Source organism: Corapipo altera, unplaced genomic scaffold (genome assembly GCF_003945725.1).
Source record: "Corapipo altera isolate COAL_440 unplaced genomic scaffold, ASM394572v1 67, whole genome shotgun sequence".
Classification (NCBI taxonomy): domain Eukaryota; kingdom Metazoa; phylum Chordata; class Aves; order Passeriformes; family Pipridae; genus Corapipo; species Corapipo altera.
Window position 1 is genome coordinate 143,310 of NW_020884906.1, and position 18,401 is coordinate 161,710.

Consider the following 18,401-nt stretch of genomic DNA (forward strand, 5'->3'; position numbering starts at 1 on the left):
CCAAGCCTGTTCCTCTGATCAAATGTTTATGCAGTTACAGCTCAAACATGAACTATGTTTTAATAGTGTTGCTTAAAAGATCCAGCCATAGGTAAAAGTTTTTTTCAGTAGTTTGATATTTTGGTTTTGGTGGATTTTTTAGTTCTTTCTGGTAAAAACCAGTCTTTCCATGTCCTTTATCCTGGAGCAAATAGCTTCTTTTTAGAAAGAAGCACACCTTTAAAAAATCATCTTGCTGTAGTGCCTTAGAGTCATAGGTCTTGGCCTAAACTATAATGGCTTTCAGGCTGCTTGTACTGACTCAGTTCAAATCCTCTTATTTCCTGTAGTCTGGTCTGGTACACCAGGCTACTGCTCCGAATGTCCCTGTGTGCCCAGCTTGCTGCTGGGAGCTGTCTGTCAGCTGGGATTTCTGTCGTGCTTGGAGATGGTCCTGGAAGTGTGGGGAACCTGTCATTAGTCATTCTCCATGGCTTCTGAGCTGAGTGCTAGTCCCAGTGGAAATAAAGTGCTGAGAATTTCAAGTGTTTAGGATGAGCCATTCACAGGGTCTGGCAGATTTCAGACCCGAGGGAATGTCATGAAGCTGAGTCAAGAGAGGTTTAGGTTGGGTATCAGAAAACGTTTCTTCCCCCCGGAGTGTGATCGGGCACTGGAACAGGCTCCCCAGGGCAGTGGTAACAGCACCAGGCCTGTCTGCGTTCAAGAAGCGTTTGGACAACGCTCTCAGGCACATGGTGTGATTCTTGGGGTGTCCTGCCCAGGGCCAGGACTTGGACTCGATGATCCTGATGGGTCCCTTCCAACTCAGCATACTCTGTGAGCGCTGAGCACCGGGAGAGCTCGGGGAAGAGGCGTCCCTGGGAAACACCTTTCTGCTGCTTTCAGCCCTTCTCTGATGGCAGATGGTGCGGGGAAGAGGGGCACCAGAAGCTGTCCTCAGAGAAATCTCTCCGTCCCGTCCGTCCCGCGGCACCAGGACCCCCGCGCTCCATCCCCGCGTTCCCGACGTGTTTCTGGCCCCGCCCCGGAGGCCCCGCCCCGCGCGGCCCTGAGGGCCGCCAGCGCTGCCAGCCGGTCCCGCCCCGCCGCCTCAGCGGGCGCCGCCATGGCGCGGGCACCGGGGCTGGCCGCCGCTCCCCTCGGCTCCTTCCTCAGGGACTTCCCGGCCCCGCTGGGCCCGGGCGAGCCGCTGCCCTGGAGCTCCGCGGGGAGCGGCGCCCTGAGCAGGGCCGAGGTTCCTGGCGCGCTGGCCGAGCGGGCGAGGAGCCTGTTGGGCGACAGGTGAGGGGGCGGCGGTGCGGGCGGGGGGCTCCGGCCGGGCTCCCTCAGGGGGCAGCGCCGGCAGCGGGCGGGAGGCAGCGGGGCCGCCCCGCCGCAGCAGGTGCAGGAGCGGGAGGCGCTTCCTCCTGACGCGGGGCCCGCCTGAGGCGGGGGAGAGCCCCCAGCGTTTCCCGGGGAATGTTACCTTTGGAGACTTATTTGTTTATTTATTACTACCCTCCTTGTTGCTTTTTGTGACTGTTAACAGCGTGCTTCTGTCACAGGCCTGCCGCCCCGGCCCCGTGCCTTTATAATATTATTTGTGTGTGCACTTCAGAAATATTCCGCTGCCGCTCCGGGTGCAGGAGGGATTCAATTACAAGCCTGCAATTAGCGCGATGGGGCGATTCTTGTGGTGGAAGTACCAAAAGCGGGAATTCAAGCCCCTAACGGCACCTGTGTGGGTCTGCTTGAAAGTCTGGGAGGGAGTCTGTGAGCTGCGGCCTCGCAGGGCTGTCAGGGGTAAGAAGCAAAGCAGCTACAAGGGTATTCAGCTCCTCGGCCCTCCTGAGGCCCGGGGAATGGGATGTGCTTGTGTGGGTTTCTCGAGTGGATGTTTTCTCAAAACTTCAGGAGTGTAGTCACACCACTGCTGGAACACACAGCTACTCATCAGTAGTGTCTCTGTCATCCCCTGACTTCGGGAGACACCTCTTATAACCTTCACCCTGAATGGTTTACACTTTAACACTGCTAAGAATTTAGATGAGACTTACTTTTGGCAAATTACTGCTTCATCGAGAGCAAATTGTCTCGATCCAACCTCTTGTCTGCTTATACTTTTCTCTCTTTCTGAAGCACTTGAGCAGTAGGGCCTATGCATTCCAGGTTTTATAAAGTTCCTACCACAGTCTGTTTGTAAGAGTCAATAACAGGGGTTGTGGGTGGTCTAAAAGAATCTTAGTGGTGGTCTGACTGTGTTGTGGTAATGGGAGTGTGAAGTCAGGGAGTGAAGGGAGACCGGTTCTGGTTAGGTATATGCTGAATGTTACCTGGTTACTACTGGAATTTGATAGGTAGAGAACATGGTTTGAATTACTTGTCTCTCTAACTACCATTTGGTGAGTTTAAAAACTCCAGATAGATTTTTGTTGTTGTTGTTGTTGAAAGTGTATATGTGATTTTTAAATATTTAAATTGCCTTAAACAATCAGGTTACTCCTTTGCTTTATATTACAGAGATGCTTCGGAACATAATATCACTCAGTTAAATGGTATGCCTAAACCTGAAGATAAGAAATGCATACAAAAAAAATATGATTTTTTTAAGCTGTAGTTTAAAAAGACCCAGATGATTATTGCATTATTTAGTTGTGCTTTGACTAAATTGCTCTTGAACAAAACACAGCTGTTGCATTCCCCTGTGAAACTGCAAATTCACTGCATATACTGAATCTTTGAACTCTGTGGAGCAAGAGTGGTTCCGGGTGAGTGCTTTAAAGAACAGGGTAATGCCAGTCTTGAACAAATACTTATCACATGGCAACCCCTCTGCCACGTGGGCCAGGCTGGTGTTTTCTACAGTTCTTTAAGAGAGGAGGGTATGCAGCTGTAGAGTTATGGGATATGTTATTCAAACATATGTAGTGATTTAAAAATCAGTATTTCTGAGTTACATATCTGTTAACATTCTCTTGTGCTCTTAGTGGGCACAGCAACAAGGGGAAACACGAGAGACATGCTGGTTATGCAGTGCTTTCACCTCACCTATCACTCCCGGTGTTTACACAGCAGAGCCTGCCAGTGTCAGAAGCTGCATTTTTCACATACCTGCCCTGCAGCCAGTTCAGGTTACACAGCCTGTTTTGTGGAGCTGCCCAAGTCCTCAGCTGGCAACAGAAAAAAAGGGAAAGGAAAGATAGCTAAAGAAAGGAAAGCAGAATATAAATTCAGCAATCTACTTACTTATCCTTCTTTTCACAAAATGTGTTGAAAACAAGAAATAGATATGGAAAGTATTTTTTTGAATTCTCATGGCTGGCTGCAGGCAGCTCCGTGTGTGAAGCCATGTGTTTGGGTATAGTGTAGTATACCTGAAGTGTCAAATATAGGGATCCCCACAGAATTATAGCTCAGTTTTGGACTCCTGTGACAATGAGAAACCCCGTTTTGCAGATGCAGAAAGGCTGCATTTTCCTGTTGGGTAGGCTAAGTTCTTATGTGTGCAGCAAAAGACTGGTACAGCCTAAGGCCAAGCCAGAAATCTGGTGTTTTGAAATTGCCGGCCTTCTTCTCATAAACTGTGTAATTAGGAACTAAAACTGAAGTCTGATTGTGTGAGAAATTGCCAAACATTACATTTTCTTTCCCATGTTTCCTACTGTGGATCAACTCAAAATGCAGTTTTGAAGGTTAAATAAACTTTTCAGTTGATGTGAATCCCTGAAATCCTCAATAAAATAGATGAGAGAATAGTAAGGGGATAAGAGAAAGAAGGATGTTTAAGATTTTAAAAAATGGGAAAATTAAGGGAGGGGATGACACTTCGAAGACATTTAGATGTCTGTATAAAGTTGTTGAAGATGCAGAAGTGGTGCCAGATTAGTGACCTCATGAGGGGTCACTGTAGTTTAGATCCAGTGATCTCCTGTTGCAGGCTGTGACAGCAGCATCCCAAACACATGGGTGGCAGCTCAATGGAAAATACTCGCCTTCAAATATCACAGTGTTGGTCTAAGAGGTTTAACACTGAAGATGTTATTGGATGTACCTCACTGACTGCTGGCATTGATGCTTGCCCTGTATTTCCTCAGTGTATTTCCTTCATTTCTCTAACACTCTAGCATCACAGAATGTACTTTACATGGTGATTAGCAAGGATGAAGGATTTCTCTGTAGATCAAAGCGTTATTGGGAATCAAGTCTGACACACAGTTCTGCTGTTCTGCTTCTCATTTCTGTGTTGTCAGGTACTTCATTCACATGTGCACAGATGTGTGGGTCATGCCCTGAAGGGCCTGAGCTAATATCCTTGGCTCATGAGGTAACATATGGTGATGTTAAGCTTGTTCTTCCAGTTGCTCGAAGGCACAAACCTCTGTGTCTTTGCAATGAGGAACATTGTTTCTCCACTGCTGCTCAGGATTGTTGCTGAGAAGAGAATGGGCAGAGGAATAACATCAATGAGGTCCAACAAGGAGTCTGAGTGCTGTTACTTCTCTAACGCTGCACACATCTCTTTACATGGAAGCAGTTGGATACCTCAGACTAACCCTCCTGAATGTCTGTCCTAGTCTAAAATGAATTATTTTAACAAACTTCTCCAAACTGCTACCATGGCCAAACACCAGCTAAGACAGCAAACCTCTTTTGCTCCCTGGCAGGCCTTGTGCTTAAATCACTAATCTAGTGAAGCTTTGCAGTATTCTGCTTCAAATAATTCATTTAAATCAATGGAACTACCTGCTCCTAACTGCAGTACATAAAATTCTGAAGAATCAGGGCGGGTTTAGTGATCTTGTTTTGCAGAATTTTAATTAACATGCACTTTGGGTGAGAGCTGTGTGTTCCAGCAGTCTGTGGAAACAGGTCAATGTGACTGAATAGTCCATTAGTTACTTACAAAGCTTTAGAAATCAACCTGAAACATTCCTGACTTACACTGGAACAGAACATGAGATAAAATCAGACCCCCAAATATAGAAATTTCTTCTGCCCCTTGATAGGACCTGAAACTTGTATGGCCATCCTGTGACATATCTGAGGAACAGTGTGAAATTCCTGTAGCCTTCCTGTTTGAGGAGCTTTGCTACAATAACAAACAGTTGGGAGACTTGAGCTTCCCGTTCTGCCCCCTCCCAAAGGATCTGCTGTGTTGCCTCAGCATCCTGTTTTGTGTCTGTGTTTTACACTGTAGCACTCACACCCAAGGTGTGGTCCTAGCATCTTGATTTTCAGCTTTTCCCTTCTTTCAGAGTAGTTAGTTCAGCAATTCTGATATTTTGATGTTTTGATGTTTGTACGTGAGGTAAGCATGAAGAGGGAGAAAAGAAATTTTATCTTGCTTCTTATTTCCCCAGTCTCTTCTTAAAACTCTTTTTAGTTCTTTCCTCTGTGAAAACTACTAATGCCCTGTTTACTGAGACCCCTGCTTTTAATAAATACTTCCTTATTCCTAATTTATACTATTTAGTGTAATGTATTAATACTTCTCATTGCTGGGCACATGTTTGCAGTGTCACTGTTCAGGTAAGACAGTGAATGTTAGGTGGGATTGCCTGCAAACCAACCTTCTAGTTTCCATGGAACCAGTTGTGCTCCGTAGCAGAAACAAATGTGGGCTTATCAGAAACAACCTGCTTTGGAACACCAGCTCTCTCACTGGTTTGGGATTAACAATGTTACAGTTTTTCGTAGCTTCGATAAAGTTAATGTGTAAGAGGAATGTGGCACTTCTGCTATTTATTAGTTAATTGGGCAAAGGGTTAACAAACTGGCTCTAGTAATTTTGGGTGGTGACCAAAACTAGCTTGTGTTCTGTTGTGTGAGGTTTGTCCACTGCTGCTGCTAAAGCTGATGGCAGGATCATACACAGCTTGGGAGAAATGATGTGCAGCCCACACTGTACATATGTCTGGATAGTAAAGGTTTTGGCAGCTCTGTCTTACCTTCAACAGTACAGAGAGGCTGGATAAACTGTTAATTTTGTGATCAGTGTGTGTTTCTTAATTCAAAACTCTCAGGGAGTTTTCCCAGTTACAAGATACTCCCAATAGTAATTTTGTGAAAGAATCACTTTGCCTTTAAAAAAAAAGCATGTGGGTGGGGACACCTGCAATTCAAGAAAGAAAAGACTTGATGAAATGCTAAAAAAAAAAAAAAAGATCAAATTTATAACAATGAGGAAACTTTCGGGGCTGGCTTGCTGATGTTTAAATCAGTTTCTTTGGTTCTACTTGGAAAACTGAAATTGTCTTCCAAAGCTTTCATATTTTGCTCTGGTAACATTTGTGAAACACCCTTTCCGTTGTTGTTTGAATTGGGTATCAAAATAAGAAATACCCAATTTTGAAACAACATGTTTAGGGCTTAATTGACAAGTGGCTTTTGTGGAGTTAAACCTCTCCTGTTCTGCTGTGTGGTTTTTCTTCCTGCTGAGAATAAAATGGAAGTAGCAGGTGACTCTCTGTTGCACATTTTCTATAAGAACTCTTCAGTGATGACTGAAGGGCCTGAACAGATGGATTCTGGATTCTAAAGCTGCTGCTTCTCGTAGTTTCATAAGAAAAGCTGAAAAAGCCCTGCTTTGTGTAAACATAAGAAATGGAAATTGTCTGTGTGGCACTGTTTATGTATTTGTTTTGATTTCATCTTGTTCATCTCCTTTAAAGACCTAATGTCATTAACACAAGAAACAACTTCCTGTGCATTTTAGGATGTCAGATGTTCTCTCCTCGATGGATGGAGATATATATAGATAGATAGATAGATAGATATATTTTTATACTTTCCTAGTCACCATCACCCTGGGAACTGTGAGTGCTGCTCTAATAAATACTAATGCTGCTTGAGTGGAAACATTCTGTAGTTGATTATAAGAATAAAAAGAGAGAGGGAAATAAAAGTAGCAGACTGGGGAGAAAATAGTGAATACAAGCAGCTTTTGTTTATGAGAAACCTTGTGACCTGCTATTATTTTGGCAGTATGAGAGGATCTTTCACTTGCTAGAGAACTGCTGGCATTTGCAGATCTGCTCTAAACCCACTGCTGATAGAGCTGTAACGTGCTAGAAACACACACTGAGTCCACAGTGACGTTGCTTTACTGGCAGAGTTGTGCCATGTGTGATCTTCTGGTGTTAGAGAGCCTCTGTAGCAAATAAGTGTGCAAATGTATCATCCCTTAAATGTACAGCAGCTGCAGCTGACTTATGTGACAAGCTTGTGCCAGCAGATATAGCGCTTCTTTTTCCCCAACACATGCATGTGTATGCATATGCACACTGAGAGGAGAAGAGGCTCGTACAGTGGTGTTCTGGCCTGCAGTGCCACTGCTGCTTTGTTGCCGTGACTGTGGTAATAATATCTAGAAACATCATCATGTAACTTTTTTTTTCTTTTTTTTAATTTGAAAGATGACAAGTGATCAATACTTGGCCAATAGTTGGTAATCTCTTGTGCTTCGCTTTCTATAAACAGATTTCTTGACAATACTGTGGGAGAACGTGTGTATTTGGGGTGGGAGGATCTGAATTCTTTTCCTTCCAAAAAAAAAAAAAAAGCAGAAGGCTTTGTGTTAACACAGGGTGTTTGGCCTTGTCCTGGAGAGGCTTGTGCCACCCTCCACCAGGTGACACAGAGCTCAGATCTCTGCTCCCAGTGCTGAGGAGCAGCTGTTTGGAATCTGCCATCTGCTGCACTGCTCTGTGTCCTCAAAGCTGCTGGGAGCTGTGGGCAGGGAGCACAGCAGGAGGTCTGTCAGCTCTTTTCCAGCCTTTGTAAAAAGTCTAGTTGTAGTTAAGGTTCTGGCCAAGGTGTGGTGGCCTGACTTTTGATGCTCTGGATGCTTCCCCCTTACCCGCAAAGCTGTTTGCTGGAGGCTTCTGAGCAGACCCTCTTAAATTCGAGGGGAAGAAGAGGTAGGAGCACCTTTGAACTAGTGACTTGTTTGCAACATTCACTGCAGGTGTATGGGGGATTGAGTGACTCAAACAGAATCAAATGCGAAGTGATCTTATTGGGTTTCTGCTTTCCAAAGGAACATGTTTATATTCTGTTTTTTCTTTCTGAAGACTGGTATGTAAGGAGTCAGTAACAGTCTTATGTTTGACTTCACATACGTGATTACACTGTGGCTGTGATGGCATGACAGCTGGTCTTCTGAAGTGAAATAAAATAGAGAGCTGAATTGTATTGCAGAAGAGAAACAAGGTGAACAAGAAGAGAAGTTCTGTTCTGTAACTCATGCCAAATATAAAGTATGCAAAATACAGTCATTGCTTTCTACTTCTATGTGTAACTTTGTTTTGGCCCAAAGGGATGTATATCAACAGGAGCTCTGCATGCTCCTTTTACCAGTACTGTGTGTGTCCAGTAGTATGGAATCTTTGAAGGAGAAGCATGGCATATAAGTTTGTGCCCTTTATTGGCATAAGTCTTGCTTTACTCTTTAACTTACCACTTACTTGGATTTTTGAAATGAGGCTTGTATTTTACTGTGAGTGGCTGGAGGATATAAACTCCATGCTCCAGCCCCTGCCAATCTGGCTTCAGCTGCTGGTGAAGCTACCATGCCTCATCTACACTGTTACAACATGCTTTAATTCTTTTTTAATATTTTCTTTTGTGGTCAAAACACACCCTTTTTGTTAGCAAAGAAATAGCCTGTGGCAAAGAAATTTAAAGTCTGTTTGCTACCAGCCTGTGCTGGGGCTGGGTAATTAGTATTGTATGTGCCACAGAAAGGGGGCTGACACATGCTTCTTCTAAGACTCTCTTAAGGCAACATCCTTTGCACATAACACACCCCACCAGCTGCCCTCTTCTTCCCAATACATTTGCTTTCCCACTTAGGAAACAGCTCCAATATTCCTTCTGAATCGTGAAGATTAAATTACGCTTGGTTCAGCTCATCACCAGGGTGTCTTGGGCTTCTTTGAAAGGAAGATTTTAACAATACATGACATTCTTCTTTGCTTACAGAAAAGGTTTGAAGTCTGATATAGTAGTTGCAGTGGACTTCTACTTTTGCCCTCGTTGCTGTAGGTACTGTGGTTGCTTCCAGATACTCTCCAGCCAAGTGAGACCTTGTAGCTCTCAACTAAAGCAGCATTTCTTACTCTTTTCTAATCACATATTTTGTTAACTCTTGAAGTCTCTGACTTAGAGGATGAAATTAGAACTGGTAAACACTGAACCTGAATGGAAGATGCCATTCCTTGGAGCTCCATTTACTTGAGCTGGAGTAAAAAACAGTCTTACCAATATGGTAGTGCTATAAAAAAAACTTACAAAGAAATCACAAATATGTTCTGTTCAGAATTGACATTGACAAAAGATAAAGGTCTGAAAAATGACCCTACCTATTTAGTTCAGTGTGTCAGAATCAACTGTTCCATGTTGTTGCTGACTGCATGGCAAAATCCCAATAAACAAGCATTTTTTTATAGATTTGCAGAACTATGGAGGAGGAGGAAATGCACAGGAAGCAAAGCTGAATGAAGTGTATCAGTACTGAGGAATCTCTGAATTTCCTTTTTAGGAACTGGGTGGCAACTGGAAAAAGTTGAAGGATGTGACATAATAACTTGTAAACTTTTTCTTTGTTACAGGCATCCTGTAAACAGAGGTTTATACAGGACTTGTGAATTACAGCACTTAGGAGGTTGCCTGTTGTTTAAGCTGCATTTTATGGACCCGGTTCTGCAAGTCAGGACTCTGGAAAGCATAAATCTATGAAGTTTAAAATCAAAGTAATAAGCCCTCTTCTGATGCTGAACTGGAAACCCAGGCTAGATTTGATTTTTTTTTTTTTTTTTTCAGCTCCAGCATTGCAGAGAAATCCTGAAGATGACGAAGCTGTGGCTCTCACTGTGCATTTACATTCATAGCTACTTCACTTAATATTTTTTTTCTCTGCTCCTGGAGCTGAAACCTGCTTTGACTAAAGCTTCTGACTTTCAGCAACGTCAGCTACACATCTGACATTGTTTGTTGGGCTTATTTTTTCATATTTCTTTCTTTTTCCCCTATACAAACAAAAACAGGAAGCAGGATTTTGGGGGAGGGGGGAGTTGACATATCCCCTTTGGATGTATTTCTTGCCTGACCTTTTAAAAGGTTGTCTATCAGTGTCAGCGATTATAAGCAGGCATTGTTACTTTAACTAGGCTAGGAAAGGAATGACTCCCCTAAACTTATTAGCCTTTAAAAAGAAATAAAAGCCACTTTCTGTTTTCCCTTGATGTGACATGACTGCAGCTAGCGCTGAAAGGGCTGCGAACACATTGCCGTCTATTTGAAGTACCGAAATAACTCATTAAAGGAGGTCGTCAGTGCCACAGAGCGCGGAGCATAAAGCAGGGCTGTGTTAGCAGCCTGCTGACTAACACAATGCTTTCTGTTTGCTGCCACGGGAGGTACTCTACAGGGCTGGAAGGATGTGACAAGGCCTCTCTTTCAGAAACACAATGGCAAAATGCATTTCAGCTTGTTGTCACTGAGGTCTAAAACCTCTGAAACCTCGCAGTCTTCCCCTCCCTGCCTTGCTGTACACACACAAACCAGTCATCGCTGTGCAACATCTGCACACACCAGTTGCTTCCTCCATTTCATCCTCTGTAGCAAACCAGTTTTATGCAGGACTTTTGGACTGTTTCCTGGCAAAACAATATCTCCTCCTTGACTTGCTGCAGGTGCCTTAATGTGGTATTTTCTTTGGTTGTACAATCTGATATTTTTTGGGAATCAAACACTCTATGAACAATGGATAAAATGCTTCTTATGGATGTTCACTGTGCTCATAGAAAATGGGTGGAATGTGTGTTACGTACTGTAGTTGTTAGTGCTTGCCATGGGAATATAGTGAATATAAGAGTTATTTTCTAGTAGCCCCATTTTAAAGTTGGATGGGACTTACTTGTTTACAGGTTCAAAGGCGTTGTAGCAATTGTGTGCTTCCTATAAAGCTCGAATAAAGCATTCAGTATGCAGGAGAGGGTGAGTAGATTGTGTAGCGTTATTGTCTTCTAGATGCTTACCTAAAAGCTTCATCTGACTCACAAGTTTTGGAATCTCTTCTTGCCCTAGTCCCCAGTGCAGACTCTTTGCACCTTCTTCCTGGGTGATTTCTCTGGGGAGCTTACAGGGAGGAGAGACTGAACAACAAGGGCTGTAGGTTAGGTTAGCACTAGGCAGGACTTGTCTTGTGAAGAGGAGTCTAAAGTAACCTTTTGGAGACTTGCATGTACCACAATACAGAGATCTTGATACTGTGGGACTGCAAACAAGAAACGCTGTGTAGTGAGTAAAAACAAAGTGTTTGTGTTCAGAGGCTGGAATTGAAGGTAGCAGTTCCCATTTGAGAGCTCAAGAGAAGGAGGTACCATCTGTGACTGGAGTGTGAGGAAACAGTTTGAAAGTGTGATTCATATGCTTCTTCCTCTTTGCATTCTTGAGAAAGCAGTTGTCTAACTAAGGATCTTACTAAAGATTTGTATGCATAAATATTGAACATATGGTTTCCTCTACTAGTTTACTAGTGAAGCTGGAATTACTGTGTGTAAGTTCTCTAATTTCTGAGGTCACCAGCCATACCCAGTGAGGTTGTAGCTCAGTTTAAACTAATGCACTCTTTTGCTTTCCCTTCCTTTTCTTACCAGCAGAGGTGTTTCACCACTTCTTGCAGCATCGTTGATCCATGCTGCCGTTGATGAAGTTCTCCAAACAGACTTGACTGAATTTAAGCTGCAAAATGTGGAAACAGAGGGAGAAGGAGATGAGGAAAGGTTCACCTGTAAGTATACTCTTTCCATCTGTGGTTTTCCCAGAGGCTGTCTGTCAGAAGACCTCAGTGTTTTGAAGTGTTTCCCAGATTATTTGGTTAGGCTGCCTGGCAAGCAGCAGTGAGCAGAACTTTATTTGCTTCTGCTGGGTATCTGTGAGATGAAAGGAAGCTGTGCTAGTTTTGTGGGCAACATGCAAAGGCGATGTCTGGAGCCCTGGACTGATCGTGTGGGTTGGCTTTCTGGAAAAGGAAGAGAGTGCCCTTTTCTCATTGGTAGGCTGATCTTAGCTAAGACTCCTTTGTTTTGACAGTGGCATCTTCACAGTTGCTGATATGCAACCACGCCAACACCTTAAATTCATCCATATAAACCATCTTGCTTTTGTCTTGGGAACCAGATTTTGAGACCTCTGGCATTCCACAACTTGAACATCCTGAAACTCCAGATTTTTCTCTTGGCAAGTTTCTCAGTAGTCACTGGCCTTATTGATGATTTCTTCTCTTGCCACCCTCCCTATATTCTCAGACTTCCTTGTTGTTTCAGTGGAAGTGGTTCAGTAGGACATAAACTGACCCAAAGCCAGGCTAATGCTTTTTCAACCCTTGTGTCCAAGACAACAGCAATATCATCTTGAAGGCTTTTCTGAACACTTGATTATTTCCTTTTCTTTTTTTTCAGTAGGGAGAAACTCCTACCATTATATCTTATTAATTTTACTTACGTAATGATAACATTTATGTCTAATATGCCAGACTGACTTTTGGGTCTCTTTATGATTTTGCACCTACTTGATAAGCCTCTGTTTTGAAAGAGAACTAGCAAGTGACGAAGCTGCTGTTATCCTTGATGTCATCCTAGTTACCATTGCAACTTCCTCTCAGGACCCCATTTTAATTCTTGCAGAGCCTGTACAAGCAGAGTGCTGGATGTGTATATGTAGCTGTAAGGAAAGAAATTTGAAGGAAAGACAGGCCAAAAGATGGGGTAATGTAGGAACGCAGGGCACAGCACTGACTGTTTTGTCTTTGTGCTGTCAGTGCTGGATGGGGAGTCGCTGCAGCGCTGCTTCTTTAACAAGCTTCGGGACATTTGCTCTGAGTGGCACAAGCAGTTGCCATCACTGAGACCCCTGGAGCGGTTCCTGCTTGTTTCCATTCACGCCATCCGTAACACTCGACGGAAAATGGAGGATCGCCACGTTCTGCTCCCAGAGTTCAACCAGCTGTTTGGTTTATCAGTAAGTCTGGACATGGCTGGGGAGGCCAGTTGGGTAGCTTTTCAGCACTGCTGTAAATACAATGGCCTAGTGATGGATGGCCTGTGAAATGGCAAAGATTTGTTGCCACAAGTTATTTATCATGTCTGTGCTGGAGCAGGGACTTAGTGACTCAGATTGCTGGGGGCCAACTACTGCCCTGATAAAGAAGTGATACAGGGAGGATCTTGTGATTTTGGGTTTCATGTCATGAGTGATACAGGGAGGTGGGAAGTTCACCTAGTGTTATGTTGCTGGAGTTACAATGTTCTTGTGACTGACACAACTTAGATATTTACTGAGAGCAGCCCTGGGGAGAAGGACCTGGGGTGTTGGACGAGAAGCTCAGAGTGACCCAGTAGTGTGTACCTGCTACCCATAGAGCCAAATGTGCCCTGGGCTGCATCCAAAGCAGCATGGGCGGCAGGTCAAGGGAGGGGATTCTGCCCCTCTGCTCTGTCTTTGTGACACCCCACCTGAAGTGCTGCATATAACTCTGGGACCCACAACAAAAAAATGAGATGGACCTGCTGGAGTGAGTCCAGAGGAGGCCAAAAAGATGATGAGAGTGCAGGAGCACTTCTGCTGTGAAGACAGGTTGAGACAGCTGGGGTTGGTCAGCCTGGAGAAGATTCTGGGGAGCCCTTTGAGCACCTTCCAGGGTCTAAAGGGTTACGGGAGAGGGGCTTTTTACAAGGCATGTAGTGACAAGAAAAGGAGGAGTGGTTTTAAACTGAAAGAGTGCAGATTGACTTGAGATGTGAAGAAGAAATTCTTTACTGTGCGGGTGGCAAGGCCCTGGCACAATTGCCCAGAGAAGCTGTGGGCTGCCCCATCCCTGGACGTGTTCAAGGCCAGGTTGGATGGGACTTAGAGCAACCTGGTCTAGTGGTAGGTGTCCCTGTCCATGGCAGAGGGGCTAGAATGAGACTGTATGGTCCCTTCCAACCCAAACCATCCAATGACATTAGGAACAAAAGGGGGGAGAACAGCAGTTGTATAAGTACCATAAATACCAATTAATTAAACTGCTGTAGGCCTACATAACCAGCCATCTGCTGTTTCAATTCCAGGTTATATTCAAGGGCATTAAGTGACTACCAGTAAACAAAGAAAAGTAATTCCCTTGCAAAGTACCCATTTTATCCATTTTGTACATGTGTAAACAGATTTAAATTGCTGTTTGTGTGAAAGAAAGCCCAGAATAAAGAATCTTTGCTTGTTGGTACCAGTCTGCGAGCTGTATTGTTTTTGAACATGAACTGTCTTCTCCTCTCTCCTTCCCTGCTAAAGGATGATGTTGACCGTGCTTACTTTGCGGTATTTGATGGCCATGGTGGAGTGGATGCTGCCAATTACTCAGCAACCCATTTACATGTAAATGTTGGGTTACATGAAGAGATTGTTAAGAATCCAGCTGAGGCCTTGAAATGCTCTTTCCAGAAAACAGATGAAATGTTTCTTTTCAAAGCCAAAAGAGAGGTGAGTGGGTAGAGATTAATTCCATTGTATTTAAGTAACACTGAGAACTGTTGGACAACGTGGTATTACCCAGAAAATTCTGCCGGTACAGTTTCTTTGAATCACTAGCTTCTTTATGAAATTATGCTACATGTAAAGGTTTTCTTTGATCAACTTATTTCTTATTTTGAGGAAAATCAAAATGACAGTGCTTGAAAGTTCAAGATGAGTAATTGAAAAGAGGTGTTAAAGTGGTTTAAATGGTTCTGACATACCAATTATTTGAGAGAACACTGCTGCCTCTTTGCCTAAATTGGGGAGCCTCTAGATGTTCTATTTTTCTGCCTCTTATCTGGAAAAGATATTTTGCTCTTCCCTATAATATGGTCACTATCTTCCTCTTTCCTGTGCCACCATTAGTGTCACAGGTGATTGCAAGTGAAAAAAGAGTTCTATTATTTAAATCAGACTCTTCAGTTCATTAAACTTATTGATCAGCTTTGAATCAAGTTGGTATGATGAACATTCTTTGTTCAAATCTATGTAGTGGGAGGATGATTTATTACACAATTTGAGAACTCTTTTATTATGGCTATATGGAAGTATTCATGGTTAATCTGTCAGTTAGGTACAAAAGAGGGACCAGCATCTCCATGAGGTCTGAATCACTTATCTAGGACAGTTAGATTCTTTCCTTTGTTGACATTCTTATTTAAATACCCAAGGATAAAGGGATGTATGTGGAGCAAGGTGTCTGTAGTTTCTAGTGTTAGAGTGGAAGATGTGAAAGGGATTGGAGAGACCTGTGTGTGTTTGTGAAGTGTTCATAATACTGAAATTCAGATCCTCTTGCTTTTCTATATCTCTGTGTTTTAAGCAATAGAGCTCTTATTCTCCTAGATCAGTTTTGGAATTAATAGCAGAGAAGGAAGAACATAACAGAGGTCGTATTAACCACCTGCATGCTAGAAAATATGTTTATAAACAGTTTATTTCAACTTTGTCTACGATCTTGTACCTTTTTTTCATGTACCTGAATTAGGATTGGCAGGTCTACTCTGCTGCATTTAGTGTGATTAAACCTGAGTTTACACTATTGCCATATATCCTAGTAGGGCATGTTGAATGTTCACCAGACATCCCTGTTTCCTTCTGTAGAAGCTGCGGAGTGGCACAACAGGGGTATCTGCGTTGATTGTAGGGAACAAACTGCACATAGCGTGGCTGGGGGACTCACAGGTGATGCTGGTGCAGCAAGGAAAAGCTGTGACATTAATGGAACCTCACAAACCAGAAAGAGAAGTAAGTCTGACTGGTTAATTTTTTCTCCTAAGTGTGTGTTGTCAAGATCTCTCATGAAACCTTTTGGAATCAAGCCTTGTTAAGTGTTTGGTGCTTTAAATAATTACATATATTGTATGAGAGGATCTGGAGAATGAACAAATTTTTTTTGCATACACTCCTGTGTCTTGACAAGGTGATTCCTGCACCTTGGCTGCTTGAAAGTACTGATGGTACTGGTAGTCCTGACTTCAGTTCCTGCTCAGACTGTCTGTTCGAAATTTGTAGTAATTAAAGACTTTTACAGGATATTTGTGTGTGTGTGTGTGTGAATTTAAATTTGCCTATTTCAAAATAACTTACTATTTCGAGATTAATAGCTATTTAAAATGTTATCATAATGCAAGTCTTTCACAATATGCAGTACTGTCAATGAAAAGCTAACACTAATCTACTGACCTAACTGGCTTAAAGTGTATTGCATTTCCTATCTGTTTTAAATAGCCAGATATGTTATTACATGAAATTGGATGGGGGCCTTGCAAGTTTAGCTGGCATTGCAAGACCCTTTGCCTTCATTGCATAAATATTTGTAATAACTGAGTAGTTAAAGAAGTATCAAGGCAAATGCTATTGTTACTTTGCCTAGTTATCTTGTATTTCATTCCAAATATATTTACCCAATTGCTGTATGAGATGACAAGAAGTGTCAGGAAAGAGTACTCATCCATGTGGGAAAGATCATGACAATACAGAAACGTAAGAATTCTGCTTTTTTGTGGCCAGGCCATAGCGTGGTTGGGAAGAATTGGTTTGTTTCCAGTAACCCTATGTGCATGTTTCTGCAGTAGATTCTGCTGTGTGTGCTTACTGTGTTCACAGTAGAAATACAGAAGCTGAAACAGCATAAAAAATGTATTCCCCTGTTTTTCAGGATGAGAGAGCACGGATTGAGACTCTGGGTGGCTGTGTAACCTACATGGACTGCTGGCGGGTTAATGGTACCTTGGCTGTTTCCAGAGCAATTGGTAAGAAAAACCATAGGAATTAGTAAATGTCAGATTATATTTGATTGAAATACACCACCTGAGATTGCAAATGGTATTTTGCTCAGCATCAACCACATAATAAACGACTCTTACTGTCTTTCCCATAAGGCAAACTATAGGACTTACATGACCTGCAGATACATCATGGTATTGGTTTTACCGTGAGCACAGGATATTCTTTTATTTTACGTACTAGCCATGATAATCCTAATTTTTTTCTACTTCTAAGCTTTTTACTTCTTATAAATTCCTTTGATACTGTGGTGTTTTGTAGTAGTTTGACAAATGTGTAGCATTTAATTTGTAAAAGTGGATGAAGCAATATATGTTTATCTATTCTTCTTTATGTGCCCGAATATCTGCTTTTTGGGGAAGTTTGTCCACTTTCATGTGAATGTATCTTTCTCCTTGACTGTGGATCTTTCTCTTTCAAATCATACATATCCAGCAATTTAGAGTATTTTGATTTTAGTATTCCAGAATCTTTTTAAATAAGCTTACTTTGCTATTAACCGATTAGGACAAAAAAGAGAAAAAAACATGGGCAATACAGTAGATAACTGTAATGTATGAGTGGAAACAAATTAGTATAAATTTGCATTAATACTATTTGGGTTGGTAGCAACCCATATTTACTAAGTGTGTCCATATAAAACTGATGAACTAAACACAGATTCTGATGACATTGTGCTGTATATCTGTATAGCTAAGAAAAATCTTATTTTCATAGCATGCTGAAGGCTGTATAAGAGGCACACCTGCAAAATGAAGGCCTTGCCATCTCCTTGCACAAATATATTTCTGAGAGAAAAAACGTAGTAATAATTTCTTTAGTTTCCCTGCAAAATTAGGAAAGCATAAATTAAAGCAACCCACTGGATTTAGGTAGATTCCAAGTGTTCCAAGACAAAGGTCTTCCATGCTTATTCCATAGCTTTTGACTACTCTTATCCTGCATCAGGTACCTCTGGAATATGATCTGGCTGTCCTTGAGGACGGTAAAAGCAATTGGTGGGTGAAGAAGTGCCTGTTTACATTTGAAGTAATAAAGCCTTTGTTTTGATTGCTTGTCTCAGGTGACATATGCCAGAAGCCCTATATCTCTGGGGATGCAGATGGAGATTCCTTTGAGCTGACTGGTTCAGAAGATTACTTGCTCCTGGCCTGTGATGGATTCTTTGATGCCATCAAGCCCTATGAGGTTGTAGACTTGGTCCTGGAGCACTTAATGCAGACCAAAGGAGAGGGGCTCAAAGCAGCAGAAAGACTGGTGGCTGCTGCCAAGGAGAATGGATCCAGTGACAACATCACTGTTCTAGTGGTGTTCTTGAGGCATCCCCAGGACATCTTGGCAGACTGTCTCAGAGACACGAAGAGCCTTGGGGCTGATGATGATGCTCAGAGCTCACCCTTTCATTTCCTCGGCTGTAAGCCAGCAGCCACACAGTGACAGAGTCTGTTTAGTCCAGAATGCTCAGATAAATTCACATAAGGAACTACTTTCCACTGAAGAAGCCTCTAATACAGTAGGCAAAATGTATCAGGAAAAAATGACAAATGGACAAACATGGAACAGAAAGGCAAGAC

At 42.7% G+C, this 18,401-nt stretch overlaps 1 protein-coding gene across 1 annotated transcript; it reads left to right on the forward strand.

The window, feature by feature from the left end:
- The first annotated feature begins 1,108 nt into the window (after nt 1–1,108).
- Nucleotides 1,109–18,393, forward strand: PPM1F (protein phosphatase, Mg2+/Mn2+ dependent 1F). Its single transcript, XM_027652109.1, has 7 exons — nt 1,109–1,284; nt 11,646–11,776; nt 12,806–13,005; nt 14,317–14,505; nt 15,643–15,786; nt 16,700–16,793; nt 17,891–18,393. The coding sequence occupies exons 1-7, from the start codon at nt 1,109–1,111 to the stop codon at nt 18,262–18,264; spliced, it is 1,308 nt and encodes a 435-aa protein (XP_027507910.1). The 3' UTR covers nt 18,265–18,393.
- Nucleotides 18,394–18,401: the final 8 nt, after the last annotated feature.